Source organism: Meleagris gallopavo, chromosome 4 (assembly GCF_000146605.3).
Source record: "Meleagris gallopavo isolate NT-WF06-2002-E0010 breed Aviagen turkey brand Nicholas breeding stock chromosome 4, Turkey_5.1, whole genome shotgun sequence".
Lineage (NCBI taxonomy): Eukaryota > Metazoa > Chordata > Aves > Galliformes > Phasianidae > Meleagris > Meleagris gallopavo.
The window spans coordinates 46,481,588-46,508,531 of NC_015014.2; the positions used below are offsets into that span (position 1 = coordinate 46,481,588).

Below are 26,944 nucleotides of genomic sequence, written 5' to 3' on the forward strand. Positions count from 1 at the left end.
AATTCTTATCAGAAATATTGATTTAGCAGATATCTCTGACTTGTCTCTAGCTACTGACGTTTTACCTGGGGGTTTACATCTCTTGTTTGACCACTGCAGATCTCCACTAAAGATGGTCTACTACTGATTACAAGTCAAGCAGAGGAAAAATCCTGTGACACTGTTATTGGTATAACGGATCTTAAAATAAGGAATTGGGGGGGAAAAAAAGAGAAAGAGATAGTTACATGCGGGACAAAAGCTGGTCCTAAGACATTAAGATAAGCTTTTTATGCACCTAAATGGTTTATAGACTTTCTATGACAAAGTCTAAAATCCAGGAAGGCTGATTCACCAAACTGACCCAAGGTTAGTGCCAGTTATTATACAGTATTCTTTATCCAGATCTCTGGATTGTGAATTGTGTCTTTGCATGAATGATGCTATACAATGTGTATTACTGCAATATGGGTCGTTGTTGACGTCTTCCAAAACCGTTATCTAGTATTTTGAAACAAAAGGCTGCCCAATGGCCTCCAATATAAGTACTACCTTTATCAGGAAAGTCATTGTAGCCCATAAAGAGCTTCAGTCAAGTAGATGCAATTAGCGGCACAAAATACAGTGACTAGGAGGCCTGCTAGTAAGAAGGATATTTTGATGAAAGATAATGAATTAAACCAGCATTACAATTTCCCTAATTAAAGGCAAAGAGTTTTATATGAACATTCAAACCTGAGGCCTGATTATAGAACTCTAAATATTGAATGATTTTGCAACCTGGATTCTCACTGAGGCAGCTAGTGCTGGGCTCTACTGAGACAACCACTCTCAGCCTGGGGGCTCTGAGCTTCTGCTGGAGTGAAGGGATCTTTCAGCTCGCTCCCAGCTGACATCCTGGTGTGGGTGAACCACTAGATGGGGACAATGCCCACAGCTCTCATCCTGCCCAACTCAACTGCTGGGCTGAGGAGTCATGAAAGAGTTAACTCTATGCAGGCTAAGGTGCAAAGTCTCCCAGTAATTTCATGAGGCTCCTTTGCAACATTGGGAAGCAAGAAGTCCATCTCCTGGCTCTCAGCAGAACAGGCTGAGGATTAAGAAAAGGAGGTGCTTTCCTTTGTCATTTGTGGCATGTTCACAGCTAGTATGGCAGAGGAAGGCAAGGGGAGAGCACCTCTGTCAGAGTAATGTCATGGAGCAGTGTCCCTTTAGGTGTATAGAACAATCCCATGGCCAGACTGCACTCTGCCTGTAGCAGGCAACACCTTGCTCTGGGGAAAGACAGTGGCACAGTGTCGTAATTGTAGTCCAAATAACCAGGGCAGGGAAGCTGCTGGCAGCACCTCTGCCTCCCACAGTGCTATGTGATGGAGGGACAGGGCACAAAAAGGCAGCCTCTTTTAAGCAGTGGATAGAGTATTTGTGATGCATGTGCACAGAGTGCAATAGAGCAGGAACATTAATAAAATGTGTTATTTATGTACACACTATATCATTCAGAAACCATTTTCTATTCCCATGAGTCTGAGGATTTTGCTATTCCCAAACCATCTTGTTTCAGATAAACTCCTCTATCTGTTGTACAGCTGACTTCTGCTTTGCAATGCCCCTGCTCACTGTCTTGCCTTTCATCATTGCAGATGTGAGCTGGTTGCTGCCCTTCCAGGCTCTGCCTCAGTTTTTCTTTGGTCTTCAGGTGCCTGTTGATTCCTCCCACTGTTATCTACTTCCTGACTGCCTTTCACCACCCAGTTCTTTCTCTTTCAACCCTGGCTACTCATTCTGTTCATATGCTGTTCCCCTGCAGCCCCTCCAGCTCCTAGTTAATGTTTGACAAGGTGGCCAGCCAGGTGCTGGAGGTGTTCTCATTCAGGCTCTATCTTGCTTACTTTTATCATGTGGACAATGGACCACCTGTGCAGCCCCAGCACACACAACTCTCTCTGAGTTGAGGTGATGCCCTTGCCTTGCGGAAGGCAAAGGCGTGGACACCAACTGCAGATGGAAGCAGGATTTCTCCTCCCTTCCCTTCTCCTCCTTCCCTCCTTCCTTTCCCTTGCCTCGAGGAGGACACTTTCAGCCAGGTAATAATTGCCTTTTTCCTTTTGCTATGATGCACCATCTGCATGTACAGAGTTTCTTGATCAAAGTGTGCTTAGATACTGATATTAATGCAAGATCAGCAGATCAAATTTAAATCCTCTTTTCTCTCTCTTTTATGTTGCCCAAGAAGAACTGCTGAACACCAAAGCTTAAGGCTTCCTAAAAGGACGTGAAATTAATTATATAGCTGTTATGACAATGCATAAATGATTAAAATAAAAATGACTGCAAATACTGCAAAGAACTTCTGCCTCTGGCTAAATCTGTGTCACAAACTCAATTCAGCACCCTCTATGCTAACTCTTTTGATGGTATAACTACCTTCCAAAGACTTGTAGTGGTTATTTCATTGCTTGTGTCCAGTAATTTAAGAAGGTTCATAGTGGGTGACCACTGACCAGATGAGCCAGAAGAGGCTGATAGTATTTTTTTTTTTTTTTTTTCCAGATTGGAAAATAAGTTATATAGTTATAGTCTACTCTAATATTTCTAAATCATACAGGCTAGAAGATTTGAGTCCTCCTAAAAGTTCAGTGCCTGTTATTAATGAACATGGATGGTTCTGATTCTCTGCACTGCAGCAAGTATTTGTAATTTATGTAGACACTGTAAATTCAGCTAGAGTTTCCCACACTCACTCTTTCTTATTAGCAACACATTATTAGCATACTGGGCCCATAGAGAGTCTCTATTGTGACCAGGAGAGTCTGGAAAATTTTAGGACATAGTACAGGGCAGAAATTTTGCAGCTGAATTCTTATACTTATTTCTTTGATAGTCATGATAACCTCTAATCATTGAATTGTTAAGGTTGGAAATAAGATCATTTTGCTAACTGTCTACCTACTACCAATACTAATACTAAAACGTGTCCCTAAGTACTACATCTACCTTTCCTTAAATACCTCCACTGTCACCTGGACAGTGACTCCACCACCTCTCTGGGCAGCCTGTTCCAAAGCATCACCATTCTTTCTGAGAATTTTTTCCTAATATCCAATCTTTCTTGTAGTAAGGAGCTCAAAACTAAAACTTTCTTGTAGTGAGGTGTGGCTTCACCAGTGGGAGATGCTAAGAAGCAGTGCATTTGCCATTGCTTTTCCAGAACGAACACACTAGGCTTGTTATAAGGTAGCTTACATATATTTCAAATTGTGTATTTTATCTAAATGAGATTTATTTCAGCTTGCTACATGCCCTTAGTACCCTGAATATTTCAGTGGATGCCCTCATCACTCAAGATCACTAGATGTAAAGTGGCAGCTATCAGATCCCTTACTTTTCCTTAGGCAGCTGACCCCTGCCCAATTTCTCAGCCATTTTAACTACAGGATTGTTAGGAATAGACACAGTGTGTGTCTAATTCCGTATCTGTTCAGACCATTCTGAACCTCTACATAAGTGAGCGTTGCTGACATCAGTGAACACTCTCCCCTCGTTCTGCGAAATGCAGCTGCTAGCAGATCAAAGCTATGCAGACCAGCATGCAGTCACCCCGCTCTGTGGAGAAGCTGGCTGAGAGCTGCCTAACAGGAGTCACCCGGGGGACCCAAACTGCCCCAGCTCAGCATCAGCAGCTGGATGTGACCCCCAGGACCTGGGTGTGATCAGTGCAGACTGGTGTGCTCAGCATGTGTCTGCTTTCAGAGATTCCTTAAACTATCACTATAAAGTGCTCCATTCAGCACATGTACAAGTCATATTCTATGGGAAAAGTATCTTTGAATGATCCTACCAAGACTGGAATAAAAATAATAGTGCTGTATTATTCAAGTTACCGTGATGTTCTTGTTATTTATTTGTTATTTTTATTCATATTCCTGTTGGCATGGGTGTGCTACAAGTTTTTCAGTGGATTTTTTTTTTTTTTTTTTTTTTTGGTGACTGCCTTGCTACTTCCAGAGTATCTCAGTGTCTTCTTTCTTAGCTGGGGTTGTCAGTACACTAGAATGATATCTTCTGTCTTTTTCTTGTTTCATTTTGCTGTATGTCACTTTAATAGAGCCAACTAATACTGATTTAATTCCTAGTTTCAGACAGCAGTTTTTTTTCCTGCGCAATTCTTCTCAAAGACATGTACACAAAATTCTGATAAATATTTTTACAAAGGGGAAATTTGCTGCTCTACAGAGTATATTAAATATTCTATTAAAAAATTCATGTAGGGGATCATTTTAATTCAAATGAATTCACTGCTAATCAGGAGGCAGAGCATATGCAGAGCTTAGTCTTGCAAGCAAAAATGTTATTATACACTTAGCGTAATAGCTGCATAAGAATAGGATCTAACAAAGCATTGAAGTGAATGTTTGATGTTCAAGCATCTGGATAGAGTTAGTAGGGCTATAATTTTACCTATATGTCAGAAAACGCCTGCCATGTTGAAATCTAATTTCTCAGGTTTAGAGCCTAAGAGCTTTGCATAAAAATAAGGCTTGTTTTTATTTTAAATGAAAATGTGCTCTGTCATACTCAGATTTTTTTTTTTTTATATATTCTTTTCCTCATTTACCCTCAAACGTGGGTGTCTGAAGCTGACAAGTTGTCTCAGCAAATTAAGTCAAGCTGGAAGAAAGAGCACAGTGCTATGGCTGAGCAGCAAATAAGATTTACATTTTCAAGCAAGAGTAGTAATTAGGCCATTGCATATTTTATATCTTCATGTTTATTTTCAAAGAGATGGATCAAAATAAGCATAGATGTAATGAGACGTAAGTGTTCCAACAAGCAGTCAGGGTTCATCAAGTAAAAGCTACAAATTACTGTTCGGTTTTGCTGCCACCCACAGTGTTTACATCCCTGAAATACCAGCAGGCAGGTGCTTTGGTTGGAGTTATAACTTGATTTGGGATTCTAACACTAGTTATAAGGGAATAGGCTTCATTTTTGTTCACTGGTTTTGAAAATTGGACAGATGAACCACTGCTATGGCAAAGGATGATCTGGAGGTCCCAGGCTCTAAGTTCCAGGCAGCCCTCCCTGTAGCTGTGTGCATAGTGTGGGCTCAACTTGCTGCCTTTCCTTCCAGCACCATACAGGTGACTCGGGCGGTGACCATTCTCCTTACCTGTGTCTCTGCACATGTATTGCAAGATTTGCCTATGCGTGGTGCTGCTTTTCCAACAGAAGTAATGTAATCACTATTAAAAATGTCGGATGACTCGAGATGTAGTTGTATGCTAACCTAAGGTGTTTGACCGTTAAATTTCTGTAGTATTCCCTCTATTTTGATATCTTTCTTTACAGTGAGAGTAATTGTGTCAGCTGAGCTAAACTTAGAAGCAAAAAAGTCGCTGGAGTTCACAACCTGATTTTTCTTCTTTGTCTTAACCTGCCATCACAAAGATGCAATCCTTCCCTAAAAACTGCTGGAGTACTTTATATCCAGGTGCATACCATAAATAAATTCAGAGAACGCAATACAGAGGATAATTTTTTTGCTTCCTTCCCCACAGATCTGATGGCACATAAGCCTTGCTGCTTTCGCAAATAGAAACCAAGTTGCGTGCTTTCATCTGCCCTCTTTTGAATTGCATTGATTCCAATTACAAGACAGAAAGAAGAAATGGAGGAGAACTCCCCACCACTCTGTGTCACCTGTGGCCAGGCACATTTACCGGAGGAAAACCACTTGTACAGCTACACTGAGGAAGTAGATGATGATCTAATCTGCCACATTTGCCTGCAACCTTTGCTTCAGCCATTAGACACGCTCTGTGGTCACACCTTCTGTGCTGCTTGCCTTACGAACTTCCTCTTGGAAAAAGATTTCTGCCCCATGGACCGCAAGCTGGTGGCTCTCCAGAACTGCAGGAAGTCCAGCATACTGGTGAATAACCTCCTGGACAAGCTAATGGTTAGCTGTCCTTTCACAGACCACTGCTCAGAGGTTGTGCAACGCGGTCACCTCGAACAGCATTTCCAAACCCAGTAAGTTTTTGTTGAGGTGGTGGGTTTTTTCACTGCGCTGTCTTTTCCTTAAGGAGATGGAGAAGTATCACAATTAACACTGTTTTAAATAGACTGCTAATGTAAAGAATGATTTATCAATTTCAGTCCCTGGGAGCACCTATACTATCATGAGGTTAGAACTGAGTTAGTATTTGATGAAGTCTCATGGGCTTTTTTAGAATCAAATCCACCTAAGGTACTTCATGCTATCATTAGCAGTTCTGGGCAGATACCTCGTGGTAAGATGCATAATGGAAGCGTGTATTTAGTCATCCAGAGAGATCTGTGAGTTTTGGGAAGCTGAACTATCATAAATATTTCAGTCATACTATGGCTTTTGTAATTGCCCTTTCTTCAATCCATTTTTGAATTATAAATGACCTACATGTGAAGTAGAGCAGAAAACATCCCAGTTTGGTGCTGGCCTTTGGAGCTGAGGGCTCTTTCCTTCCTGGTGCACACTGGCCCCTTGATGACACATAGGGGCTCACAGAGGGCAGCCCAGCCTCCGTGGCCTTGGTCATAGCTGCTGTGGCTGGGACCACCTTGCTTGGGGAAGACATCCCCAGGGAGCAGTTACTTCCTTTGCAGGGGGGGAACTGAGGGTGAGTAGCCCTCAGCATTACTATTTCTGCCCAGGAGTGTTCAGATTTCTTCCTCTGCAAACATAGGCAGAAGGCCTCTGTTGGCCAGCATGCTCCTGGGTGGGCATGGTAGTACTGATGGTCAGAGCACCTCTTTCCCAACCTGATCTGTACTGCAGGTCATTGGTACCAGCAGCATCACAGAATGCATGAGCAGAGGGCTGGAGCAGTGTGCTAGGGAACCCCGCAGCTGGCAGTGGCTCTGTGACCTGACATTCAAATACAAACCGTTCCCTAAGGCACTTGGATTCCTAAGAGGAATTTATTCAAGGTACTTACTGTGGAACTGGCTGATGGTGCAAGGGGTGCTGCCAGCCATGCTCCACAAGGTGAGCTTTTGCTGCTAGAGAGAGAAATTTGCAGGATTATCTGCTGTTTTCAGCCTCCGGTTAGTAATTCTCTGACATACCAAAAATATAGATTTCAGCAGTGATGCAGGTAAAGGGACTGACAGTCTGCTGTGAGCTGCTGTCATAGAGATTATGTTGCTCTACAGATTGCAACAATAAAATCTTCAGCCCCTAGTGCAAAAATACCCTTTCCTTTTGCTATATACAAGACCTGCTCTAAAAGTAATGCCTCCTATTTCGTTATCTTTGCCCATGATGTCAGAGGCAGATGTTGGTGATATGGCAATAGAAGCTGAACCTTCCCACCAATGCTCTGTTGCATTTTGTTGCCATGTGACAGATGGCAGCAGAGGGGCAGTCTGACAAAGTGGCATCTGTTATGGAGATGCGTATGGAGCAAATGCGTGTCACTGAATTCCTCCATGAGGGAAAAATTGCACCCATGGACATTCATCAAGTTGCTGAATTTATAGAGACTAAACAGTGCATGTGAGTACAGTGAGTAGGTGGGTGATATGTTTCAACAATGATACTGTCATAGCAGCTGTGAAGCAACAAATCACCTCCACTGGTGCAGAGTTTTACCAGAGTGATACACAGGCTTTTCTTCATCACAGGTGAAAATTCATAGCTAATGGCAGTGACTATGTTGAAAAATAGTGTTTTGTAGCTGACAATTTCCTCTATCAGATTGTATTACTGTGCTCTTTATCTGCTGTAGTTCCTCACTTGTCCTGACCCCAGTAAGAGCTAGAAGGAATCGGTCAGTAACATATGCCCACAGCCTTTCTGCAGCTCCTCCCCAACACCAGGCTCTCCCAGCCAAGTCTCAGCTTCAAAAGCCCATAGAGGGGCTGGAGAGGAAGAGCAGTGTTCTCCCTGCCTTCCACATCCTAGTGCACATCCCAGTGCAATACAAGGTCAAGCTACGCAAGCTGTGTGGCTTCTTTGCTCCCACTAATAACCGTATTTTCCATTTGCAGTATGATTTGTTTCCTTAACGGGATGGTTAAGTTTCCCTAAGACCAGAGGGCAGAGGTATTTAAAAGATAGAGATTACCTTTGCTGTTGGATGTTTCTCTAAAATCCACGGGTTTTTACAGTGTAAGCCAATTGAAGATTTCCCAGGGGCATGCCCTCAGTGGCTTTCCCACCCATGAGAAGAATTAAGAGGAAACTGTGTGACCCATAAAGGAGACTTTTGAAACATTGTGTTTGCAGAGCTTGTGCAGAACATTTATTGTTTTCCACATGCAGCATTTGTTAATAATCACCAAAGGCATTTCATGACTCTGCAGAGATGCAGCACTCACCCTTGCCACCCCACTCCCAACTCATTGTGGTGCTGGAGAGGAGAAGGGCACTGTGCTCTTCAGCCACAGCTTCAGCATGCCCAGAAAAATAGATGCTGTTCTCTTTAACATTGATGAATCAGTAGAAAAGGTGTCTGATTTTGTTGATTATGATAATAATAGAAAAAGTAATAACGATAATAATTATAATACTCATGCAAGTGAACAGAATGGCTCAGATGCTGAGGAAAAAAATCTTGACTAAACATACTCTATGCTCCCAGGGAATAAATCAGACTCTATGAGAGTCACCAGGGCAGTTGTCAGCCCTTGTATTTCTTGCACAAATTGGTCTCGGACCAATCCATGTTTGTCCTGCTTGGAGATGGGGTCACTGGGGGGGCAAGGTGAGTTTGTTGTGTTTTATGCTTTGTAATTGAAGAGAGAACTTGAATTTTTTAAAGCACGAGTTACCACAGAGTATACCATTAAAAACAACCTTATTTAAAATGTTTGCTCTTTCATCCCTTGGGGAAAAAAAAAAAAAAAGGAAAAAGAAAAAAGAAAAAAGAGAGAGAGAAAGAGAAGAGAGATGTCCTTGATTTACTACATGATTTATGTTTGCACAGAGACATCCGACTGGATTTTGGGAATTCAGACAGCGATGCAGACAGGCAGCAGTTGGCTGTGATCCTTTGCAGTGTTTTACTTTAAAAAGGTGTGGTCTTCTGCTATCGCCTGCTTCCCAACTCCACGGGGGGCACGTTCCCCCCTTGTCAGATGGCTACACCCTTCCGTGATGCAGCTCGCTCGTAACCCATCTGCTGGTGGGCAGTGATGTAAACCTACCAGCTGCCTGCGAAGAACCACTCTGAATCGTGCAGGAGGCAGGTCTCTTCCCTGAGCATCGCTCTGCTCTGCAGCATAAGTCACTGTCTCGCCAAGCACGCTGTGCTGTCCCTAAACCCTCACAACTCCCCGTCTGAGAGTCAGATCGAATAATCCTCTTACAGGTCAATGATTTTGCAGTGTAGCCTCGTTTATGGGATTTAAGCTCAATTCGTAATGTGCTACCGTTGCGTTGAAATGGGAAGGCTGGCTTAGAAGGGGCTTGGCCAGCACGAAGCTTTGCGTTGTGTGTCCCACCCGCACACAGCAAGCGGGAAGGAGGAAACCTGGCAGCGGTGCCATCAGCGCTGGGAATGAAGGCTCTCCTGCTGCTGGTCCTCCCCTGGTTAAGTCCTGCAAACTACATAGACAATGTGGGCAACCTGCACCTCCTGTACTCCGAGCTGTGAGTACACGCGGTCCTCGTGTTCTGTCTGTCTGTCTCACCATAGTGGTCGGGAGGTTCTGGACATGAGCGTTGTGGGGTCTGTCTGTCTGTCTGTGCCTGTGTGTTTGCATGAAGAAAATGAGGCAACATCTTGCCAATAGCCTGAAACAAGGCTGCAAACCGGCTGCTTTGCATCGCACAGGCTAATAATAGCAATACGTCCCCACTGCTTTCTGCTTCCTGAGCATGGAAGCAGCCAGGGCGTACAGAGGCTTTTTCCTTATCGACTTGCTCTGCTGTGCCAGCCTTTCCAGTGGTTGTTGGGTTTGGTTGTTTTTCCATTTCTAAATTTCAGTCTCTTCTGTACATGCAATGAGTATCTTTGCATGGGAACTGGGTGCAGAGGAGGACATCGCGATGGGCACCCTGGTAGAGCGCTCGCCATGTGTACAGGCATAATGCTCTGTGTGTAAATCTGCATGCCTGGAGCAAAAAAGGCTGAGAAGCCTTTCACCAGGAATAATTCACTTGAGACCAGGAAAGAAATTTCCAGTATTTGTTTTTTTGCCCACAGCAGAATGTTATTTTCTCTAGAATGTAAATGTAAATGTTGTAATCCATGCATATATCTTCATATCTTAAAAAAGGAATCCCAGGCAACCCCATAGCTAATCTCTTCAACCTATAAGGCGAATACTATGTGGTATCATCTGTAAATGATGCTAGTTTAATCTGTGCTTGAATGTTTTTTCATTAGTTAATAGGGCCTTTAAGAATAGAAATAAATATGTGTCAGTATGCTGATGTTTCATTTGTGATTTAATATATTATATATTCTAGAGATAATGAATGAAATGACTAATTCTGCTCATAAATCAGAAATATTGTGCCTGCAGTGGGAATGTTTTATTAACAGTTGTGGTTAGTACCAATGAGACAAATTTCCAAATATTTTCATCTCTGCTGTAACACAAAAATAGCAATGCTTTTCTGAAGCAGAAAGTCCCCATTTGAAATGCTTGTCTCATATGCACTGCACCTATTAATAATTTAGTCACTCTTTGTACAACTGCTCAGAATTTCTGTATGCCATGGGTGCTTTCAAATGTTCAACAGACCTGGTTTTGAGGGTTGCAGCTATGCCCTCATTTCAATTAATTGGCGTTTTGTTAGAAATGTTAATTAAAAAAATAAAAGAAACCAGTGAAGCCAAGCAGTCTACAGGGGCAATCAAGCTCAAAACAGAGCAGATGAACACTCATAATGGAAACAATGGCATCTGGGATGCCTAGTTTCCAGGAAAACAAGCTGATGAGATTAATCAGGGCACAGGCGCTCACAGCCTCCTTGCTTTTCTTGGGGAATTCAGGTTCACTGCCTCACCCAGGACAAAGGATTGTGATGCACGGTAGCTGTTCAGCACTTGTTTATATAGCCTTCTAACCCACAGGAACACTGAGCTCATGGATGTAGGCAATCTGTCTTAATGGAGCAAGTGTGAGCTTGGACATGCATCTTGGGGTGTCAGCAATGGGAGGTGGCACATCCCCTGTACTGCCCAGCCTTGGATGTGCCCCATACCCACGACTGTGTTTGCTGCAATGTTACTGGGGCTGACATACCTCAAAAGGGTGCCAGGCAGTTTGAGCTCCTTTTGGTAATTTCCCCTCTTCCACATGGGCCCAGTGTCTGGATGCTGCCCAAGGCGCTGATGTCGTGGTCTGTGGGGCAAGCACAGGGTCCTCTTGAATAGCAGTGGTTGAAACAGAAAGAGAAACAAAGCTTCCAGACCCATTTAATCAGTACCTATGGGTATTATGATCTAAAGGCTGTTTCTTTGGATGATTAGGCACTTGCATGCAGGATGCATTCCATGCAAAGTTTTATGAGTGAGACAGTGTGGGCACCGGTGCCCAGGACAGCTTGGTGCTTGGGGGACACTGCTTTGCTGTCCCATTCCTTTTAATATGCCCTGAATCCCATGGGGGCAGCTCTGTAAATCCTTCCCCACAGGCAGCCAAAAGCCCTAACCATGTATGTGTAGCCTATCTAACAGCTTTCCCCATGTCTCGAAACCAGACCATAGTAAGCAAGAAAGCCTTTTTTTCATTATCCCACTCTCTTTGGTTTCTGGCCAGTACAAATACTGGCCTTGGTCAGAACTCATTACTTGGCTGGCTAGCAGCCATCAGAGATACCAGCCAGGGGAGATGGCAGCAGGGCTGTGAGAAGAGATGGGGAAGATGAGGACATGACTATCTTCACTAGCAACTATGCGAGAGGCAGAGTAAAGTTGCTGGGATTTGCACTACCCTCCCATTCATACAGCCCTCTTCTACCTAGTTCTAACAAAGGGTAGGTTATTTGTGCTCTGCTGCTGGGGTTTACTTTGGTTTGAGGGCATTTTTCTTTCTGAAGTGCAGAATGAGTAGTTTGGGGGATAGGAACTACAATATAGCCCAAAGCCTGTCTGGAAATGAAGACTCTGGAATATGTTCAAGAAATAGAAGGCAATTTGAGGAGAGTTGAATAGGAGAAATGAAGCTGGGAAAAAGCTGTGTCAGACTTTTGCTGTTTTCTACACCAGTGGGAAAGAGAGAAGAGTTCATGTGTTGCAGTGGCACTTTGAATGACATTGTGGAATGCTGCTAATTTTAGCTTTCTCTTACAGGTTACAGGTATGCTTATCCCCTGACACTCTTGCCAGCACTAAAATCCCTTCCTTGGCCACTGCCTGTTGTACTTGCCTTGTGCCTATCATATATCCCAGCACAGATGATGTTCTGGTTCTTCTTGCTCTTTGCCAAGTTGTTATCAGCAGTCTTGGGGTAGCTAGGGTGCTTCTGCCTAGGGAAGCCCATGGCAACATCTAGCAGAAGGTCAGGAGAAACCTGCTCATTTTCCTCTCCCACTGAAGCTGGGGTGGAATGCAGTCACACTAGCCCAATAGCTCTTGGCATCCTGAGGATCTGCGGGGTCCTCCAGATCTGCGGTACTGCTCAGGGTCCACACTTCTCCTTTACGTCTCTGTAAAGAAGCCTCAGGAGACACCTGGTCTTCTTTCTTGTCTAAAATATCTTCAGAAAGCAAATACTTGCCCAGGAATTCTTTGAAACTGTGATGTGTTACTCCTCCAGTTTAAAAGCACTATATGAGGATGAAGAGGCAGCTGTAGGAGGTTCTTCTGCAAGTGAGGACCTAGTAGCACTGCTGATATCAAGAGACACCATCCTCTATTTTTACCCACATGACTTTAAAACAGGACCTGTGCTGCAGGGTATTCCTCAATAGAAGGATTTTCTAAACTTTGACCTCAACTGCTCACTTACTTAGAAATAAAATGGAGGGAGCAGAGAGCAGGTAGTGAGTAACCTCACCTTCTCCCTGAGGACACACGGGGAGCATGTTGCTGTGCCCAGCCTAATCCCCTCAGGCACGTGGCCCCACTGACTGAGGTCTGCTGGGCAGCATGCATGCTCAGCATCACTCCTGTGCCAGGGAGCCCTGGCAGCTGCGCTGGCCTTCCTCCAGGGATTAAACAGCCCCAGCTTGATGCAGGCAAGTTAATCCAGCAGCTGAGTGCACCCCACTAATTTAAATCAAGGCTTCTATTTTAAATCTATTGTTTGTTAGAGCAAAGGGCGCACCTGAATTGCTAGTCCTGCAAGCAAAAAAAAAATTTGTTTTGTGTCTTGCTACTCTGTGGTTTTATATGCAGCAGCCGAAGGAATTCCACCAAATTAATGTGATTGAGCTTCCCATATAACTTTTATATGATAATGGCTCTCTTAGATTTCAAAACAGCACTTCGGCCGGAATAGCCAGTAAAATTGAATTGTTCTCTTTGTTCGATTTAAGAAGGAGAGACACAAACACCAACTGTTTTCCAGTGTCCTTGGGCATGTTTGGCTTTTGGTAAGCACAATTTAGTTCAAGCTATTAGATGAAGGAGGAATTTTGTACAGAAAGACAAGAGTGGAAAATCATAGTATCTTTTAGAGGATTGTTTTCAATTCAGATAATCCCCTCAAGGATCCTCAGGTTTGATGTTAGAGCAACCCTTAATTTACAGAAATGGGCAGAGCAGCGTTTAAGGGCTGACCTTAGAAAATCCTTCTGCACACAACAGCTCTGCAAAGTTCGATGAGGAGAAGTGGGTCTGGCTTCAAGCCTGTGCCTGGGAAGTGAAGGAGAGCAGGACAATTTGGCTGGCTGGGCAGTGTGTGACGTGCGAGGTATTTGGGGCAAAATTGGAAAGCCTGGAGCATTTGTGTGTTAGTCCACTGCAAAAGTCACGTGCTGACCTCCTTACTTGAGGCAAAACTGTGTGTATAGAAATCTGTGTCAGAGTTAAGCTGTGAGGTTAATTAAAATTGAAAGTGTTGGTATGGAAGTCTTAAAGTGAGTGAAAAGATTCTTGAATGAAAATATAAATGAAATGTCTGGAATATATGCATTAAACAGGCAGAACAAAGCACACGTGGATGAAATGTGAAGAATCCTTTCCAGTGTAGTAGATCTGGGTGCCTCTGAGGAAAAGCAGAACTAAGATGAATTACAGCAGAAAGACATGCATTTATGGAGGTCTGCCTGTCGCTTTCCTTTCAGTGCTGCAGCCTCACAGAGGGAGCTGGATGGAGACAAAGTTGGCAAACTTTGGCAAACTTGGACATCTTGACCAGCCCCCTCAGTTTCCACCTCTGATACGGTCTTTGGGAAGGCTCTTAACCCCGATGTTCCCATTCATTGATGCATTTAACTCCCCTTGAGCTCCAGCATATAGCACAGTGCAGGTGAACAGCGGGCACCGGGCACTCTCAGCCTCCCTTTCCATTTCTGCTCTCTTCAAGGATAGCAGATCCACCCATTGTACTGATGACCTTCAAAGGGGTAAGCAGTGGCAAAGATTTAGGAAGCAACTTGCAAACTATCATACGTTTTGACTGTGACTATAATTGCCAGACAGACAGAGGAGTTAACGTGAGAATTTCAACTTGAAGAACAAATGGTCGTGTGTACGGCTCTTGAAATTGAAGAGTAAAACTTGAAATTTAATGAAATGTAGAATGAGAGCCTCCGAACAGGGGCCCATGTGGATAGTCTACAAACATGCTGTGTTGTTCTTAAAAATATGGAAGAAGCTGTGTCCAGACTCATGGTGTTGAGGTACCAGTATGAATTTGTCTAGCTACATCAGGTGCTGCATCCTGGAGAGTTTGATAGAGCTGCACTGCTGGCCTAGGGGATACACTGACCATGGCCACATGAGTTCAGCTTTTGACTGAGGTCTGACTGCCCTCTGTGAAACATGCAGCAAAGTGGGGTCTGGGTCTCTCTCCCACCTCTTCCCAGTCTCACCTTTCTCCCTTTCCCCACGTTTTACATCCTGAGTCACAGAGGGCTGCCCATCCATGGCACTAGTAATACTTCTGGTTGGCAGTGTCTTCCCCAGTGCTGGAATCCTAGGTGCAAGGAACAAATTTATCTGAGACAGCTCCAGGGAACAAAACTTCTTTGAGAGTTTTAACAATTTGTTGACTGCCTGGGAATTTTATGTATAATGAAAGTTGGTGTTCCAGCTACACTTTGGAAAAGATCCCTCTTTATTCCTTATGCACAGTTGTGAAGCCTGCTTTTACTCTATTCACAGCTACCTACGCACATGAGATCAGAGCTGCTGGCATGTTTTCTCATGGCTGGAGCCTTCTCACAACTTTGGGGAAAGCCTGATGCTGGCCAGTATCAACCACAAACAAATGCATTCCATAGCCAAAAATAAAACTCATGCCAGCCAATACAGTGAAACCACGCCAAGCTGAAAAGGCAGTACACTAATTATGGTTGGCAGAAAGGTTTCTTTTTGTGGATGAGTTATACCTCAATTATGTCTGAATCTTGTGTAGGCTGCTTAAAAAAGGTGCGCTTATGCTTTTTCCTTTTGTAATGAGAGAACAAATGGGGCAATCCTTCCCCCCCTCAGAAGCTAGTTCACATTAGGCATCCCACTTTGGGATGGGGACCAGAGCAGGAAAAGCACTGGGGCAGAAAGGAGTGGGGAGGAGGGAGATGCAAGAGGTTGGTGGTTGCACACAAGCAACAGATACTCATTTCTTGTCTGTCATTAAGCTACTCTGGCCGTATGCTGCAAGTTTGGCCGACCTCCGTCTCTCTCTGACAATTAACCTAGTTTAGCACTGGCACTGGCAGCATGACAAGGATATTTTTCCTTAAGCTATTTCTCTGACAAATCTGGCAGAACTGGGCTGCCCTGTAACATGAGGATAAATTCTGCTTTTGCAGAGCTCTTGTGTCCACTGAATACTGGTTCTGAGAACAGCTACAGCACATAGCTACAGCACAGTAGGGAAGCAGACTTGGAGGTTTGAGAGTCATCTTAGTTGTTTTTTTTAATGCTCTTGACAGTTGGGTGGAATCTGCCTTCAAGGTTTCTGACTAGAGAGAAGCACTTTGGGATGTTGTCTATGAGTAGAGCCATTGTTCAGGAGCTAGAACTGATTTTCTGCATCTTGGCATGTGATTACATGTCCAAAGATACCCCCTGAGCTATGTAAAAGCTGACTGGACAAGGATGTCAAGATCACGGGGCACGGAAGCAGAGATCCTTGCAGTGCTGGGCTAGCAGTACAGACTGTGGGTGTCAGTGTGGATGGCTGCTTGGGGCTTTGTATTTCACAAGGAGGGCCCAGCCTTGCTCCTTAGCATCGGACTGGTACCTCGGGGGAGGTATCTGTTAGTAAATGACATTTCATATCATTACTAAAACTCTGCTGTCACTGAAGGTTTCCTGGCTTGAAGCTGAATCCTCTTTGGGCTGCAGTTGATGAAGACTGAATTTATACAGTGAATCCTTGGTCTGTCTATAGAATATGTTTTATGTATTCATATAATTTATTAATTGACAGCAGATTCTGAACATAGTTTGAGGCAAGTTCAGGAGAAACCTAGTGAAATGGCTGGAGAATTTTAACAGATGCTGTGAAACTTTTACACAAAAAAATGAACTGTGAATTGTCTGTAACTGCTACATATTCTACAATTCATCCTCCTGATATGAGATAAAAGAGCTTGAGTGTAACAGTGAGCAGGTCAAGCTGGATTTCTAGAAAGTTTCTCTCTTTTTTCTTTGGAATTGACAGCACTATTGAATGTTATTGATAAAGTCTTGCATTTCTCAGCACTGTAGACAGATGATCAGATTTGTAAGGATCACGTAGAGCATTGACCCTATCTCCCTGCTATTCATTCTCTCCTTTCTGTCAAGATCTTGGACACCTGGGTGAGGAGGAAATAATCACTATTGATTCCTCTGTCCTTGAGAAGTTGTCTTGCTATATGACACGGCTGTGACACATGGCACGAAGATAGGCGGGCTAGGACAAGAAATCTGCGGTTGCTAGAGCTGTGCTGTGCTGATTTTTTTTATTTGCTCTTCCAGTAACTCATTGCTTACTATTTACCCCAATAATGTAAAATACATTAATTAAAATGTCTTTAGTGGTATAAATTTCAGCTATAAAATTGGTCATTGACATTGGTCATCAATGTGTTTCCGTAAGATTTGCTTTTCTCTTTTACTGCATTGAAATCCCTCTGGCAGGAAGCAAGTGTTTTAAGCCAGCAAGTCATTTTATGTGCACGTATTGAGAAACTTACACCTCTCCATATATTGCGCATTGCAGTCCTATCATTCACTAGACAGTGCGTAATATATTCTTAATGTGGAATCTCAATAATTCAGCAGCCTCTTAAATAGAGGAAGAGGGGAGTATGACCTGCTTTAAGGATCATGATTTCCTGTCTCCTCTGCAGACCTTAGAGAACTGATAAGATTAGGAAACTGATGGCCTCGTTGTGTTCAGTGTTTTATTAAGAACAGATAGTACTAATTTTGAAAGCGTAATTCAGGATATTTTCTTTTCTCCTCCCATTTGTGATAAGCATTGCTGTTGTATGTTATTCATAACATTCAGTTAGTACTGGTAAACCCCACTGTCTTTTACCGTCCTGCCCACGTAAAATTATTAGTGGAATGATTTCCAATGAGCATCTGAAGAGACCCTTTCACTTGTGGATTTTATAACTCAGCAATACAAAAGGCCAAAGAATGTTCCCTGTGGAACAGACTTTTATGGAGAGGAGATGGGTGTAATTAACCAAATCTGTCCTGGAAGGCACTGGAAGTATGCTGTGCTGCTGTTACTATAAGAGAATGTGTAGGTTGATATGGATGAGCAAGGCTGATTCTGATACTTGATATGTAGGAGCATCTCCTGCCAAGAGGCTGAATTACAGCTAGAAAAAAAGTGCTTTATATGAAAATCATGTTGCAACACAATCCTTAGCCAAACAGGCTTTGCAGTGGGAGCAGGAATCCTAAGAGGTGGTCATGACTTACCTGCACTAGCTCCTGAAGAATACTTGCCACTGGTTCTGGGCTGAGTGTTTGATACATCGCCCCTAGTTTATCTTTACAGGAGGAAGGTGACACTGCTAGAGAAAGATTAAATTCTACCCCAAATGCAATGTGTATGTTCTGGTGCTTAATTTTCACCCTCGGCACTGCTGGGGTTGCTTTTGTCACTGGGATCTGTTGTGGGGATGTGCGTGGCAGAAAACATCTGTTGCTGCTATGTTGCCCCAGTCCAGACCATAATTGAAATATTTATACTAGTAGCGTTAACTGAACCAGTGTAGAAATGAAGAGATCCTATACCTGGTGGGCAAAGCTACTGCAAACCATGCTGTGCAGTGTCCCCTGAGCTTTCATACAGGACTGTCAGAGCTCTGCACATCCTGCACAGCCTTCAGTGCTTTGGATGTGCTGTGCTCTCCCTGTCTGTTTTCCAACTGCTTTATGTTGTTGTGAATCAAAAGTATAGCCATACAAATATGCTTTCCTTGGAGCCGTGTCTGTGAACTTTTCTTGGTGCTCATTTTAATAAGTCCTGCATTTAAATTTTAGCATATCTTGATGATTTTTAGTGGGCTGCATGTGCACTGTTTCTAGCAAGCATGCTGCTTCCAGTTTCTTCCCTCAGAGAGGATTGAATTCCAGCACATTTCTTGTTCTATCCTTCCATGAGGATGAGTGTAATGAAGTTGGACAGTAATGGTTACAGCATTTCAATTTTTCAGCTCTGTCCCAGTGGTCTGAGCATCTGTAGGTTTGAAGACACGGTTATGGTTTTCAAGTTCATAATAAATCAGAAGATAATAGATCAAAACAGTACAGAGCATTTAATAAGATATATAGTGTACATACAAACTTGGACTTAATATGTTGCACAGGCAAAGCAAATAAATGCAGAATCTCGCAGACCTACCTATTTTGTGGTCTGGGCTTGAATAACAGTAACATGACCCACGGGAACAGAAGGAATTTATAATGAGAGGCCAAGACCAAGTAACCCTCTTGTAGAGCTGATGAGCTGTAATCCACACCAGAGATTTCCAAAATGTATTTGTTCCCCTTCCACCTATCTCCCAACAGAATCAGCCTGTCTTCCTTCTTCCCTTCCTTCCCTTTCTTCAGCAGATGCTTAGTTACATCCCTCATACTTTTGCTAACTCAGTAATGCAGAGAAGTTAATAGCCACATTCTTAGAAAGAAAATGCATTTCACAGACTTGTGATAGTCTCCTTGCTTTTTGTTAAGGTCTGCTAATTGTTGTCCAGATCTTCCTGTGCTTCATGTCCTATTTTCCAGTTCCTAGCAGATAGATGTTGACAACCGAAGCAAAAAATACCGTAGTGATTTTGTGCCTTGTGGTGCTTCAAACACCAAGAGAACTCACAGCTGACAGCATGAAGGTTTTTGTCTGTGATGAGAGCTTGATTTGCTTGCATGTTAGGTAAAAATAACAGTTTGCTCTTAAATAGGTACTTATCTTTTTGCATTGTTACATAAGCTCTCTTGACACTACCTGTCAAGCGTGAATTGACTGCTTCTGCCCTATATATGTTTTGAGAGAAGACTTAATTTTGAAACTCCTTATTCATGAGTGTCTCTTCTCGTTCCCTTTACATGACTTGTAATGCTCGTCAGTCTCCATCATGACCAGTGTCACACTGTGTTCTGGTTTCTTTAACTGTTTTCCACCTTGCTGCTCCTGTCTATCCTAAATCTTCCTCTTTCCTTGGCTACCTTGGCTTGTTTTCTTTACACCTCCGTTCTTGCCTCTCCCACAACTTAGCAATGAACTGCTTGGTACAGCAGTGAGCAGGGATAAAGGTCAGAAGGAAATGTGGCTTCAAACACTACCCAAGATGATGGTAGCATGTTTTTCCTGTTTGAAAGAGGGAAGAGGAGCAGGCACTATGAGCAACCATTTACACTGCTTAAAACTGTAAGACTCTCTTGGACACAGGCTCCCCTGTAACCATTATGATAAATACAGAGACAAGATCAATCAAGGAAGCTTTGCTGGTCCTGGATTTAACCATGGCAGGTGAATGGAGATAACCCATCTGTAACCTCAACGTCACTTGAACTCAGTGTTTCAGTCCATGGGGAGATGCTTCTGCTTGAGCTGCCCCAGCCCTGACCTTGTAGCAGTTGTGAGGCACCATCTATTCCTTTCTGTCATCTCCAAGCTCCTGACGCCTGTGAAAAAGCTATTCCTTAGAGTGTGTTGTCTTGTACAAGGAGAGAGGGGAGGAAAGGGAAAAAGAAATGGGCCAAGGACCCATGTGGCTGACTACAACAGTGCTGAGCGATGTGTCTTCTGTCTCCTTGCACTATTTCAGTGCTGCAAAACTCTGAGGTAATTACGCTTCTTATTTTAAATTTATGGATTAAATTGTGGGTAAACTGTGGATTCAAGCTGTGGAGCTTAACTTTAACAGAACATGTTGAACTGAAGGCTAAAAACAAAGGAAGATTTCTGGATTGGCTAGGTTGGATTAGACTTTTTTTTTTTTATATTAACTTCACTTCAGCAGACATGATGAACTTATTTACCTGTTAGAGTGAATATAAGTTAATCCAGGCCATCAAATAGCTCAGCTACAGAGCTGCCGTCTAATTAAAATCTTGTAGAGCTGACACAATTAAAGTCTTACCTACTGATCTTCTTCCCAGTTAAATTACCACCTACCTAGATTGAATTCCTTAAAAGAATTGCAAACTTTCCTACAAAACCCACTATAAATGATGAAAAGTAATCCAAGGAAATAGGGATTGTAATATAGTTCAATTCCTCTTACCTAGTTGAATTTTTGGTTTGAGAACCTTGTCTCTTGCTGTTATGCAATCTACTACTCCAGCACTCCAATAGAAAAAGTTATGGAAGATGGAAAGATTTTGGATTAATTCCTTACAGATATTATTCCACTGGCTTCATCAAATGACTCTGGATTTTCATTGGAATGAATCAGGAAGAATGAAGACTTGTGTACATGGGTAAACATCTAGTTTTTATGTATGTAAAGAGAGAGAGATTAGCAGAGATCCAGCTAATATTTTTTGAGGGAAAAGGAATTTCTAACCACACTGATTCATATCACACTGTTTTTAGTAAAACAGCAATCTTAGAAAACAGAACCTTGAGAAACCTCCCTTGAGAATATGTGGGTGAATGGGTTGAAACAATTGCTTTGCAATATCTGTGACAAAAACCTCCTCCAAAAAAAATCACCCTGTGTGGGAGCTTCATCAAACCTCAGGCTCCACTTGTCTGTCTCTTACAATAGTGGTAGCTGCATGACAACAGATGTTACAAAATTGTGACTTTTCTCCTGTTTTTTGTTGTTGCTGTTGAAATTTATCTTCCAGGATTGGCAGACAGAAACTCCGTGACTTGAACAGCAACCAGAAAGTCCCTATTAAAGAGGATGTTTTCAGGAGAGTAGCAGGATTCATAGTAAAGAAGTGACCCATATGACTGCTGTGTGGTCAGGTTTCCAGTTAAAGGTTGAGTGAGGAAAGTCTCTCTGCTTTGCAGTCATCCATATCATCACAGAAGTTTAGGGGTGAAGGAACTTTAACAAAATTTTTCTGGAGGAGTGGAAATACATAGCTGAATGCTAGGGATGGATCCTGGATCCCTCTCCCCACTCCTCTGGCTGACAATAGAGATGAAGTTGAAGTCTAAGCTCTTCTGTTATCTCTGTTCTCCTTGATGTCCCAGGCACAGGGATGAATTTTATTGTCGATCACCGTAAAATGGAGATCTTATAGTGCATTCTTTTCCCCATCTCCTTCTGGGAGTGCTGGAGAGTGGGATTTGTCTGGCACCATACGACACTGTCATGTCTCCAAACTGCCATACACAAAGAGCAAAAGAATAACAGCAATTCGTGGAGGGAGCAGTCTCCTTGCTAAGGAGGAGACTGAGGAGAGGAGAGGGTAACAGCCATAGCCACTTCCTCGTAGGGGATCCATAGGCAGCATACTGTTATTGTTGCAAATGCCAGAGAAGTAGAAGAAAGCATTGAGGGAGCTGCCCTCAGTGGACAGCACAATAGGTGTCTCCAAAACATCTCTTCACACTATCATCTTTTCTTGAAAGCGTTGCTCAGGAAACCTGGATCTGACTAACTTTACAAATTATGAATTCCACTTTAAAAACAGGTTTATAAATCATAAGATCACTTAGGATCAGATTTCCATTTCTCTCTGTTGAATGACAGCTCAAGTGTTACTCTGCAGAAAAACACACCTTTATAGTGCAAATGTGACCTCTAGGACTTTTTGAAACCCTACTCCTGTATGAACATGTAGTGAGCTACAGTGTCTTCTTTCAAGAAAATGTCACTTCCTCACTCTTCCTGAACCTCCACTAGACATAGTTGGCCAAGTGAATCACCTTTCACTGCCTTGGGTTCATTTATTAAGGATGCTGCCAAAAGTATCTGCCTACTGAACTGGGGGACAATTTTTTCCCTCCAGTTTATCACAACAGTGTTGTTTAAATTATAATTTAAACATGTTAATTAGCAGAAAACAAGTTATCAAAGTAAAGGGGTTAAAAAAGATCTGTTTTTCCCCTAGTGAAAAAAGGATATCTTTCTTCATTTCTTCGTGTTACTTACGAATGTGTGTTCCTCAATATGCTGCATTCTTTGTGGAGCAAAGAAAGGACAGGTATGTTTGCAGACTTCAAAACAAGCCATAACTGTTCTAATAGCATGAGTATACTTAACTTCTACCTAGTGTGAAGAAAGGAGCTCTGGATGCAGAGCCTGGAGTTACGGATGACTCTGGGAAGTGAACATCTATACCCGGCACTGAGAGCTCCCTCAGTTCCCATTTGGTGCCCAAAAAATGGGGACAGGAAAGAAAGGGCAGGCGTTCTCCCAGAGGGATGGCTTGAGAACACAGGAAAGTAATCCATAATGAAGTTCTTAAGTTGAAGTTGATCTGTAATAAAGTCACTGTGTTTTTCTTACCTAGGGAAGCTTCTCTGGTGAATGCTCTTATTCTGGAAGAGGGATGTCTCTGGGGAGGCTGTTCTGGGATGTGTGTTTCTACATAGAGTGGCTACAGTATTATTCCACAACCACTACAGAAATCATGTATTTCCCTCCTGCAGACAATCCCTTGGTAAAGCAGCACCATCTCTGGAGGCTGCTGTGGTTAACCTTTGTGGAACTGTTTGTGCTCTGATTTGGAAGATCTCCTTAACATCATTACTTGTCAAACCTTCCTACGCAAGGCTGTAACATCTTCATTAGCTTTTAAGGAAATAAGAAAATGATTTATTACGAGGCTGTTGTTTTGTTTACTGTCACTAAATTGTTAGGTATTTTTTAACCTTTTTTCTTCCTATTCCCTCTCCTTGCATTTTGCAGCCTTATAAATGCTTGGTGCTGAGTGCTAAGCATCTGGATTTGCCTTTTCAGCAACTTACTTTGTATCACAGTCATGTAAGAATATCTTCAGCCTTCAGAAGGCAAAGTCATCTGACAATGGTAAATTACCAAATACTGATCTGAGGAACTGAAAAAAATACTGAATAATAGAATGATGTCTCACTTGCTAGTATAAACATTTAAATGCATTGCTGGTTTTGTTTAGTCTGTCTAGGTAGAAAAAGTGTTATCTTTAATGTCTGTATTTAGGAGCGGGCAAATGTTTTGGAACCAGACAAAATTTTCTTATTGTAACCTTATAATACTTTCTGTGTTATAAAGCTGGTCAGTCTGGCTGGATTAGCCATCTGCATTGACAGGCTGTCGGGGTTATATTTGCATGAAGTGAGTAGAATTTGGTTTATGTATGTCTAGATCTGGGTTGCCAACAAGCCCAATGGCACCAGCTGCCATCCAGAGGGCACTAACACAGATGTCCAGCTGGAGATCCTGACAGGGGGTGACAGCTTGAGTCACCTTGAACCATGACATGGGTCATAGCACTGCTGTGAAAATGAGCAGGCAGTGAGACACAGTGTGAGCACACTGCTGGCATTCAGATTGCCAGCTCCCTTCAGAACGGACAGGGTCACCTCTGTTTGAGGAAGACAGACTGTAATTTTCCCCCTTAAGAGCCAATAACAAACCAACATCATTTCCTATGCCACTTTGGCTTTCCTTCAGGAGGCTATCGTCACAGCTAACAAGACCCAAGCCTACTTAAACTGTGACGTTAACGAAGTCTCAGTCTGCATTGGAACAGCCTCGGGCTCAGAGGCTGGCTGAGTCACTGAGATGCCATAGCCTGTCACAGAGCATTCACAGCTCAGATTCATTTCAAGTCTTTTGCATGGCAGCCTGGACCCATTTTGAAGGAATACCAAGGTCAAGTAGGTAGTGCACGCTTCTAGGATAGTAGGGTCAAGACCCCAGTCCTATGTAACATGAAGGAATATGATTGCAGCTCATGCCCAGTGTTTGATTCTACAAACCTGCTGCCCAGTACTGTCTGTGAGGTTTTAATTGCCCGGCTGCATGCATGAACCTTATACTTTAATTTCTAAAGTGAAAATATTTATTAGCACTTGAATATCGGAATTTCCATTGCTGCAGTGGTGTAACAGGGAGAATTAAATAGCAACTTCCTAAAGAATATTTTTGGATTTTTTTTCTCTGTACTGTATTTTAACAGAATGAGTAATAAGTTAATGTGTTTTGTAATGGGACGATATGAAATGGCTACCTCTTACTATGAATATTTCTTAAATTAATTGAAAAATAATAACAAAAAGAGTGAAATCCCTGCATTTACTTATTCATGCATGACGGAATCTACAAGCTAATGAATATGAGAAAGCAACAGTCTGATCAATTTGGGCTAAAAGTGCAGAAGTTATTTCTGCTTCTCGTATTTGCCTTTGTCAGGGAAATCCATTTTGTGTTGTTGAAAATACAGTAACCAATTAATAAAGCATCTTTTTTAGCTGAGGAAGTCCAGGGTTGGATCCCTGCTTCCACAATGGTTTATACTTTATCTCCATTGATTCATCAGTTGTTTCCTGGTGGTCTAAGAATATATAACAGATTTTATGGAGGTTTTCAACCTGTGTTTGAAGCTTCAAGGGTTGTAGTTTCACCTTAAAACTAAGAAGGACTCTTTTGCATTGATGATATTGAAGATATGGCTGGACTAACAGAGGACAATGACTTTTCTTACAATTCTCCCAGCTTCAATCAAAAAAGCCACAGCAGCCTTCGAAGCCAGATTTCCCCTCCCCAGGCATCATTTTTCATTTGGTGATAGCATCAAGCTGCCTCTTGCTCAACCCATCTCTCCAAATCTATACTTGCAGCATCAGGGCTAAGCTTCAAAAGGAGACGCAGGGTTCAGCCTTACCCAAACTTGTGTTTTAGTGCTTAAAACATTCCCAAAAATTGAGGTGTGAGGGCCTGAGCTCTCTTAGCCTCCCTTGCCAAACTACTGCTAACAGTAGTCCCTGAACAACAGGTGTGAAACCACATAGCTGTGTTGTTGAATGGTTTTTTTGGTAGTGAGCACAGCACAGCCTGTGGAAAGAGAAGGCTGTGTGGATTGAGCTTTTTTCAGATTTGGCTAAAGGAGTTAAGGTTTAAAGTATTTCTGATAGTTCTATTAAAAAGTGATGATTTGAGAAAAGTATTTTTTCATATTTTTTACAGCATCATACAGTGAGCACTTCCTACTGTGTGAGCTTTCAGAAGACCGTAAACAACATTCCAGCCATGCTTGTGCTGTGGCTGGATATGGACTTTCTGGAGTCTTTAAATGTTTTTATAGTATGTGTTTATTTTAATGGAAGAGTGAAGTATCTCACTGAAACATCTTGTATTCAACCGGGTGGAACCCGTAAAACCACAGTCAGTGAGGATACTCAATGGGTTTTGAAAGTTTTGTTCTGAAAACTGGCTCATAACCTCCTCCTGGTCCATTTTCTTCCGGCCATGCACATAAGGAGAGAACTGCAGAGGAAGGGTGAGTGGAAGACAGGATGGCATTTCTCAAGATTGAGAATTAAAATGTGTGGATGGCTCTGTTTTCCTCACAGAAATTCATACAGTGAGATACTTAACCAACAGTGTGACTTCTGTACTTCTTATGCCAGTGTAAAAACTTGTTTAGGCTGAAATCGTGGAAACTAAGTTCTGTGATACAGCAGGAAATGTTTTCCCTTCTCCTTCAAGGAGCCCATATTTTTTAAGGGTTTTATGTAAGACACAATGACTCATGAGTCACATACAGTTCATTTCTTATGGGACTGACTTGAGGTCCTTGCTGAATATTAGACATTGAATGTGATAAGAGAGGAGAACTGCTTTTTAAAATGAGGAACATCTGTGTTGCCTTAAGAATGCTTCTTGTGGTGGCAGAGATGTTTGTTCACAACTCGGATGGGCAGCTGAATGGCACCTCCGTGTTTTTTCAACTTCTGAGAAGTCATGTTAAGACCTCACTTTTCTGACCTTACTCACAAGGGAGCAGATTTCAGAGCACAGTGTTTACCAAGATATGTTAGTGACGTAATTTAGATATCCATGCTGACCCAAAAGGGACCTTATGTGATTTTCAAGTCACTGAGGTCAGAGGCAAGTGCCACCTGACTGTGCTAGATCTGTGGGTGGCCCTTCGTGCCATATTTTGTCAGTAAGGTATAAAGACTGTATTCATTATTTACTGGCCACAGCCCTATTGTTACTTGCAATTTCTAATTCCATTGAAGAGCATATTAGTAAATCCAAGTCTTGGGCTGAAAAAACTTTGAAATTGAATTATTCTACAATTAAAATCTTGTGTGCATATATATCACTGCTTCGTACCTATGGAAGCCTCAAACCTGTTCACTTGCTGAGTTTGTGACATAGCAGATATTGTAATTCTATACTAAGGTAAATGCAATTATATGTCAAGTAATATGGAAAAGAAATGTGTGCTAAGTA

At 42.5% G+C, this 26,944-nt stretch overlaps 1 protein-coding gene across 5 annotated transcripts in view; it reads left to right on the forward strand.

Moving 5' to 3' along the window:
* LNX1 (ligand of numb-protein X 1) overlaps positions 1-26,944 on the forward strand; it is a 75,759-nt gene that overhangs the window by 8,063 nt on the left and 40,752 nt on the right. For 3 of the 5 annotated variants that reach the window (XM_031553146.1, XM_010710201.3, XM_010710204.3), the window contains exon 2: positions 5,541-6,015. In XM_031553146.1, coding sequence (XP_031409006.1) covers positions 5,651-6,015 — 365 coding nt within the window. In that variant the 5' untranslated portion in view covers positions 5,541-5,650. Of the gene's footprint in view, positions 1-5,540; positions 6,016-8,974; positions 9,617-26,944 lie in introns of those variants that run through there. The other 2 variants (XM_019614878.2, XM_010710205.3) reach the window with 2 other exon arrangements.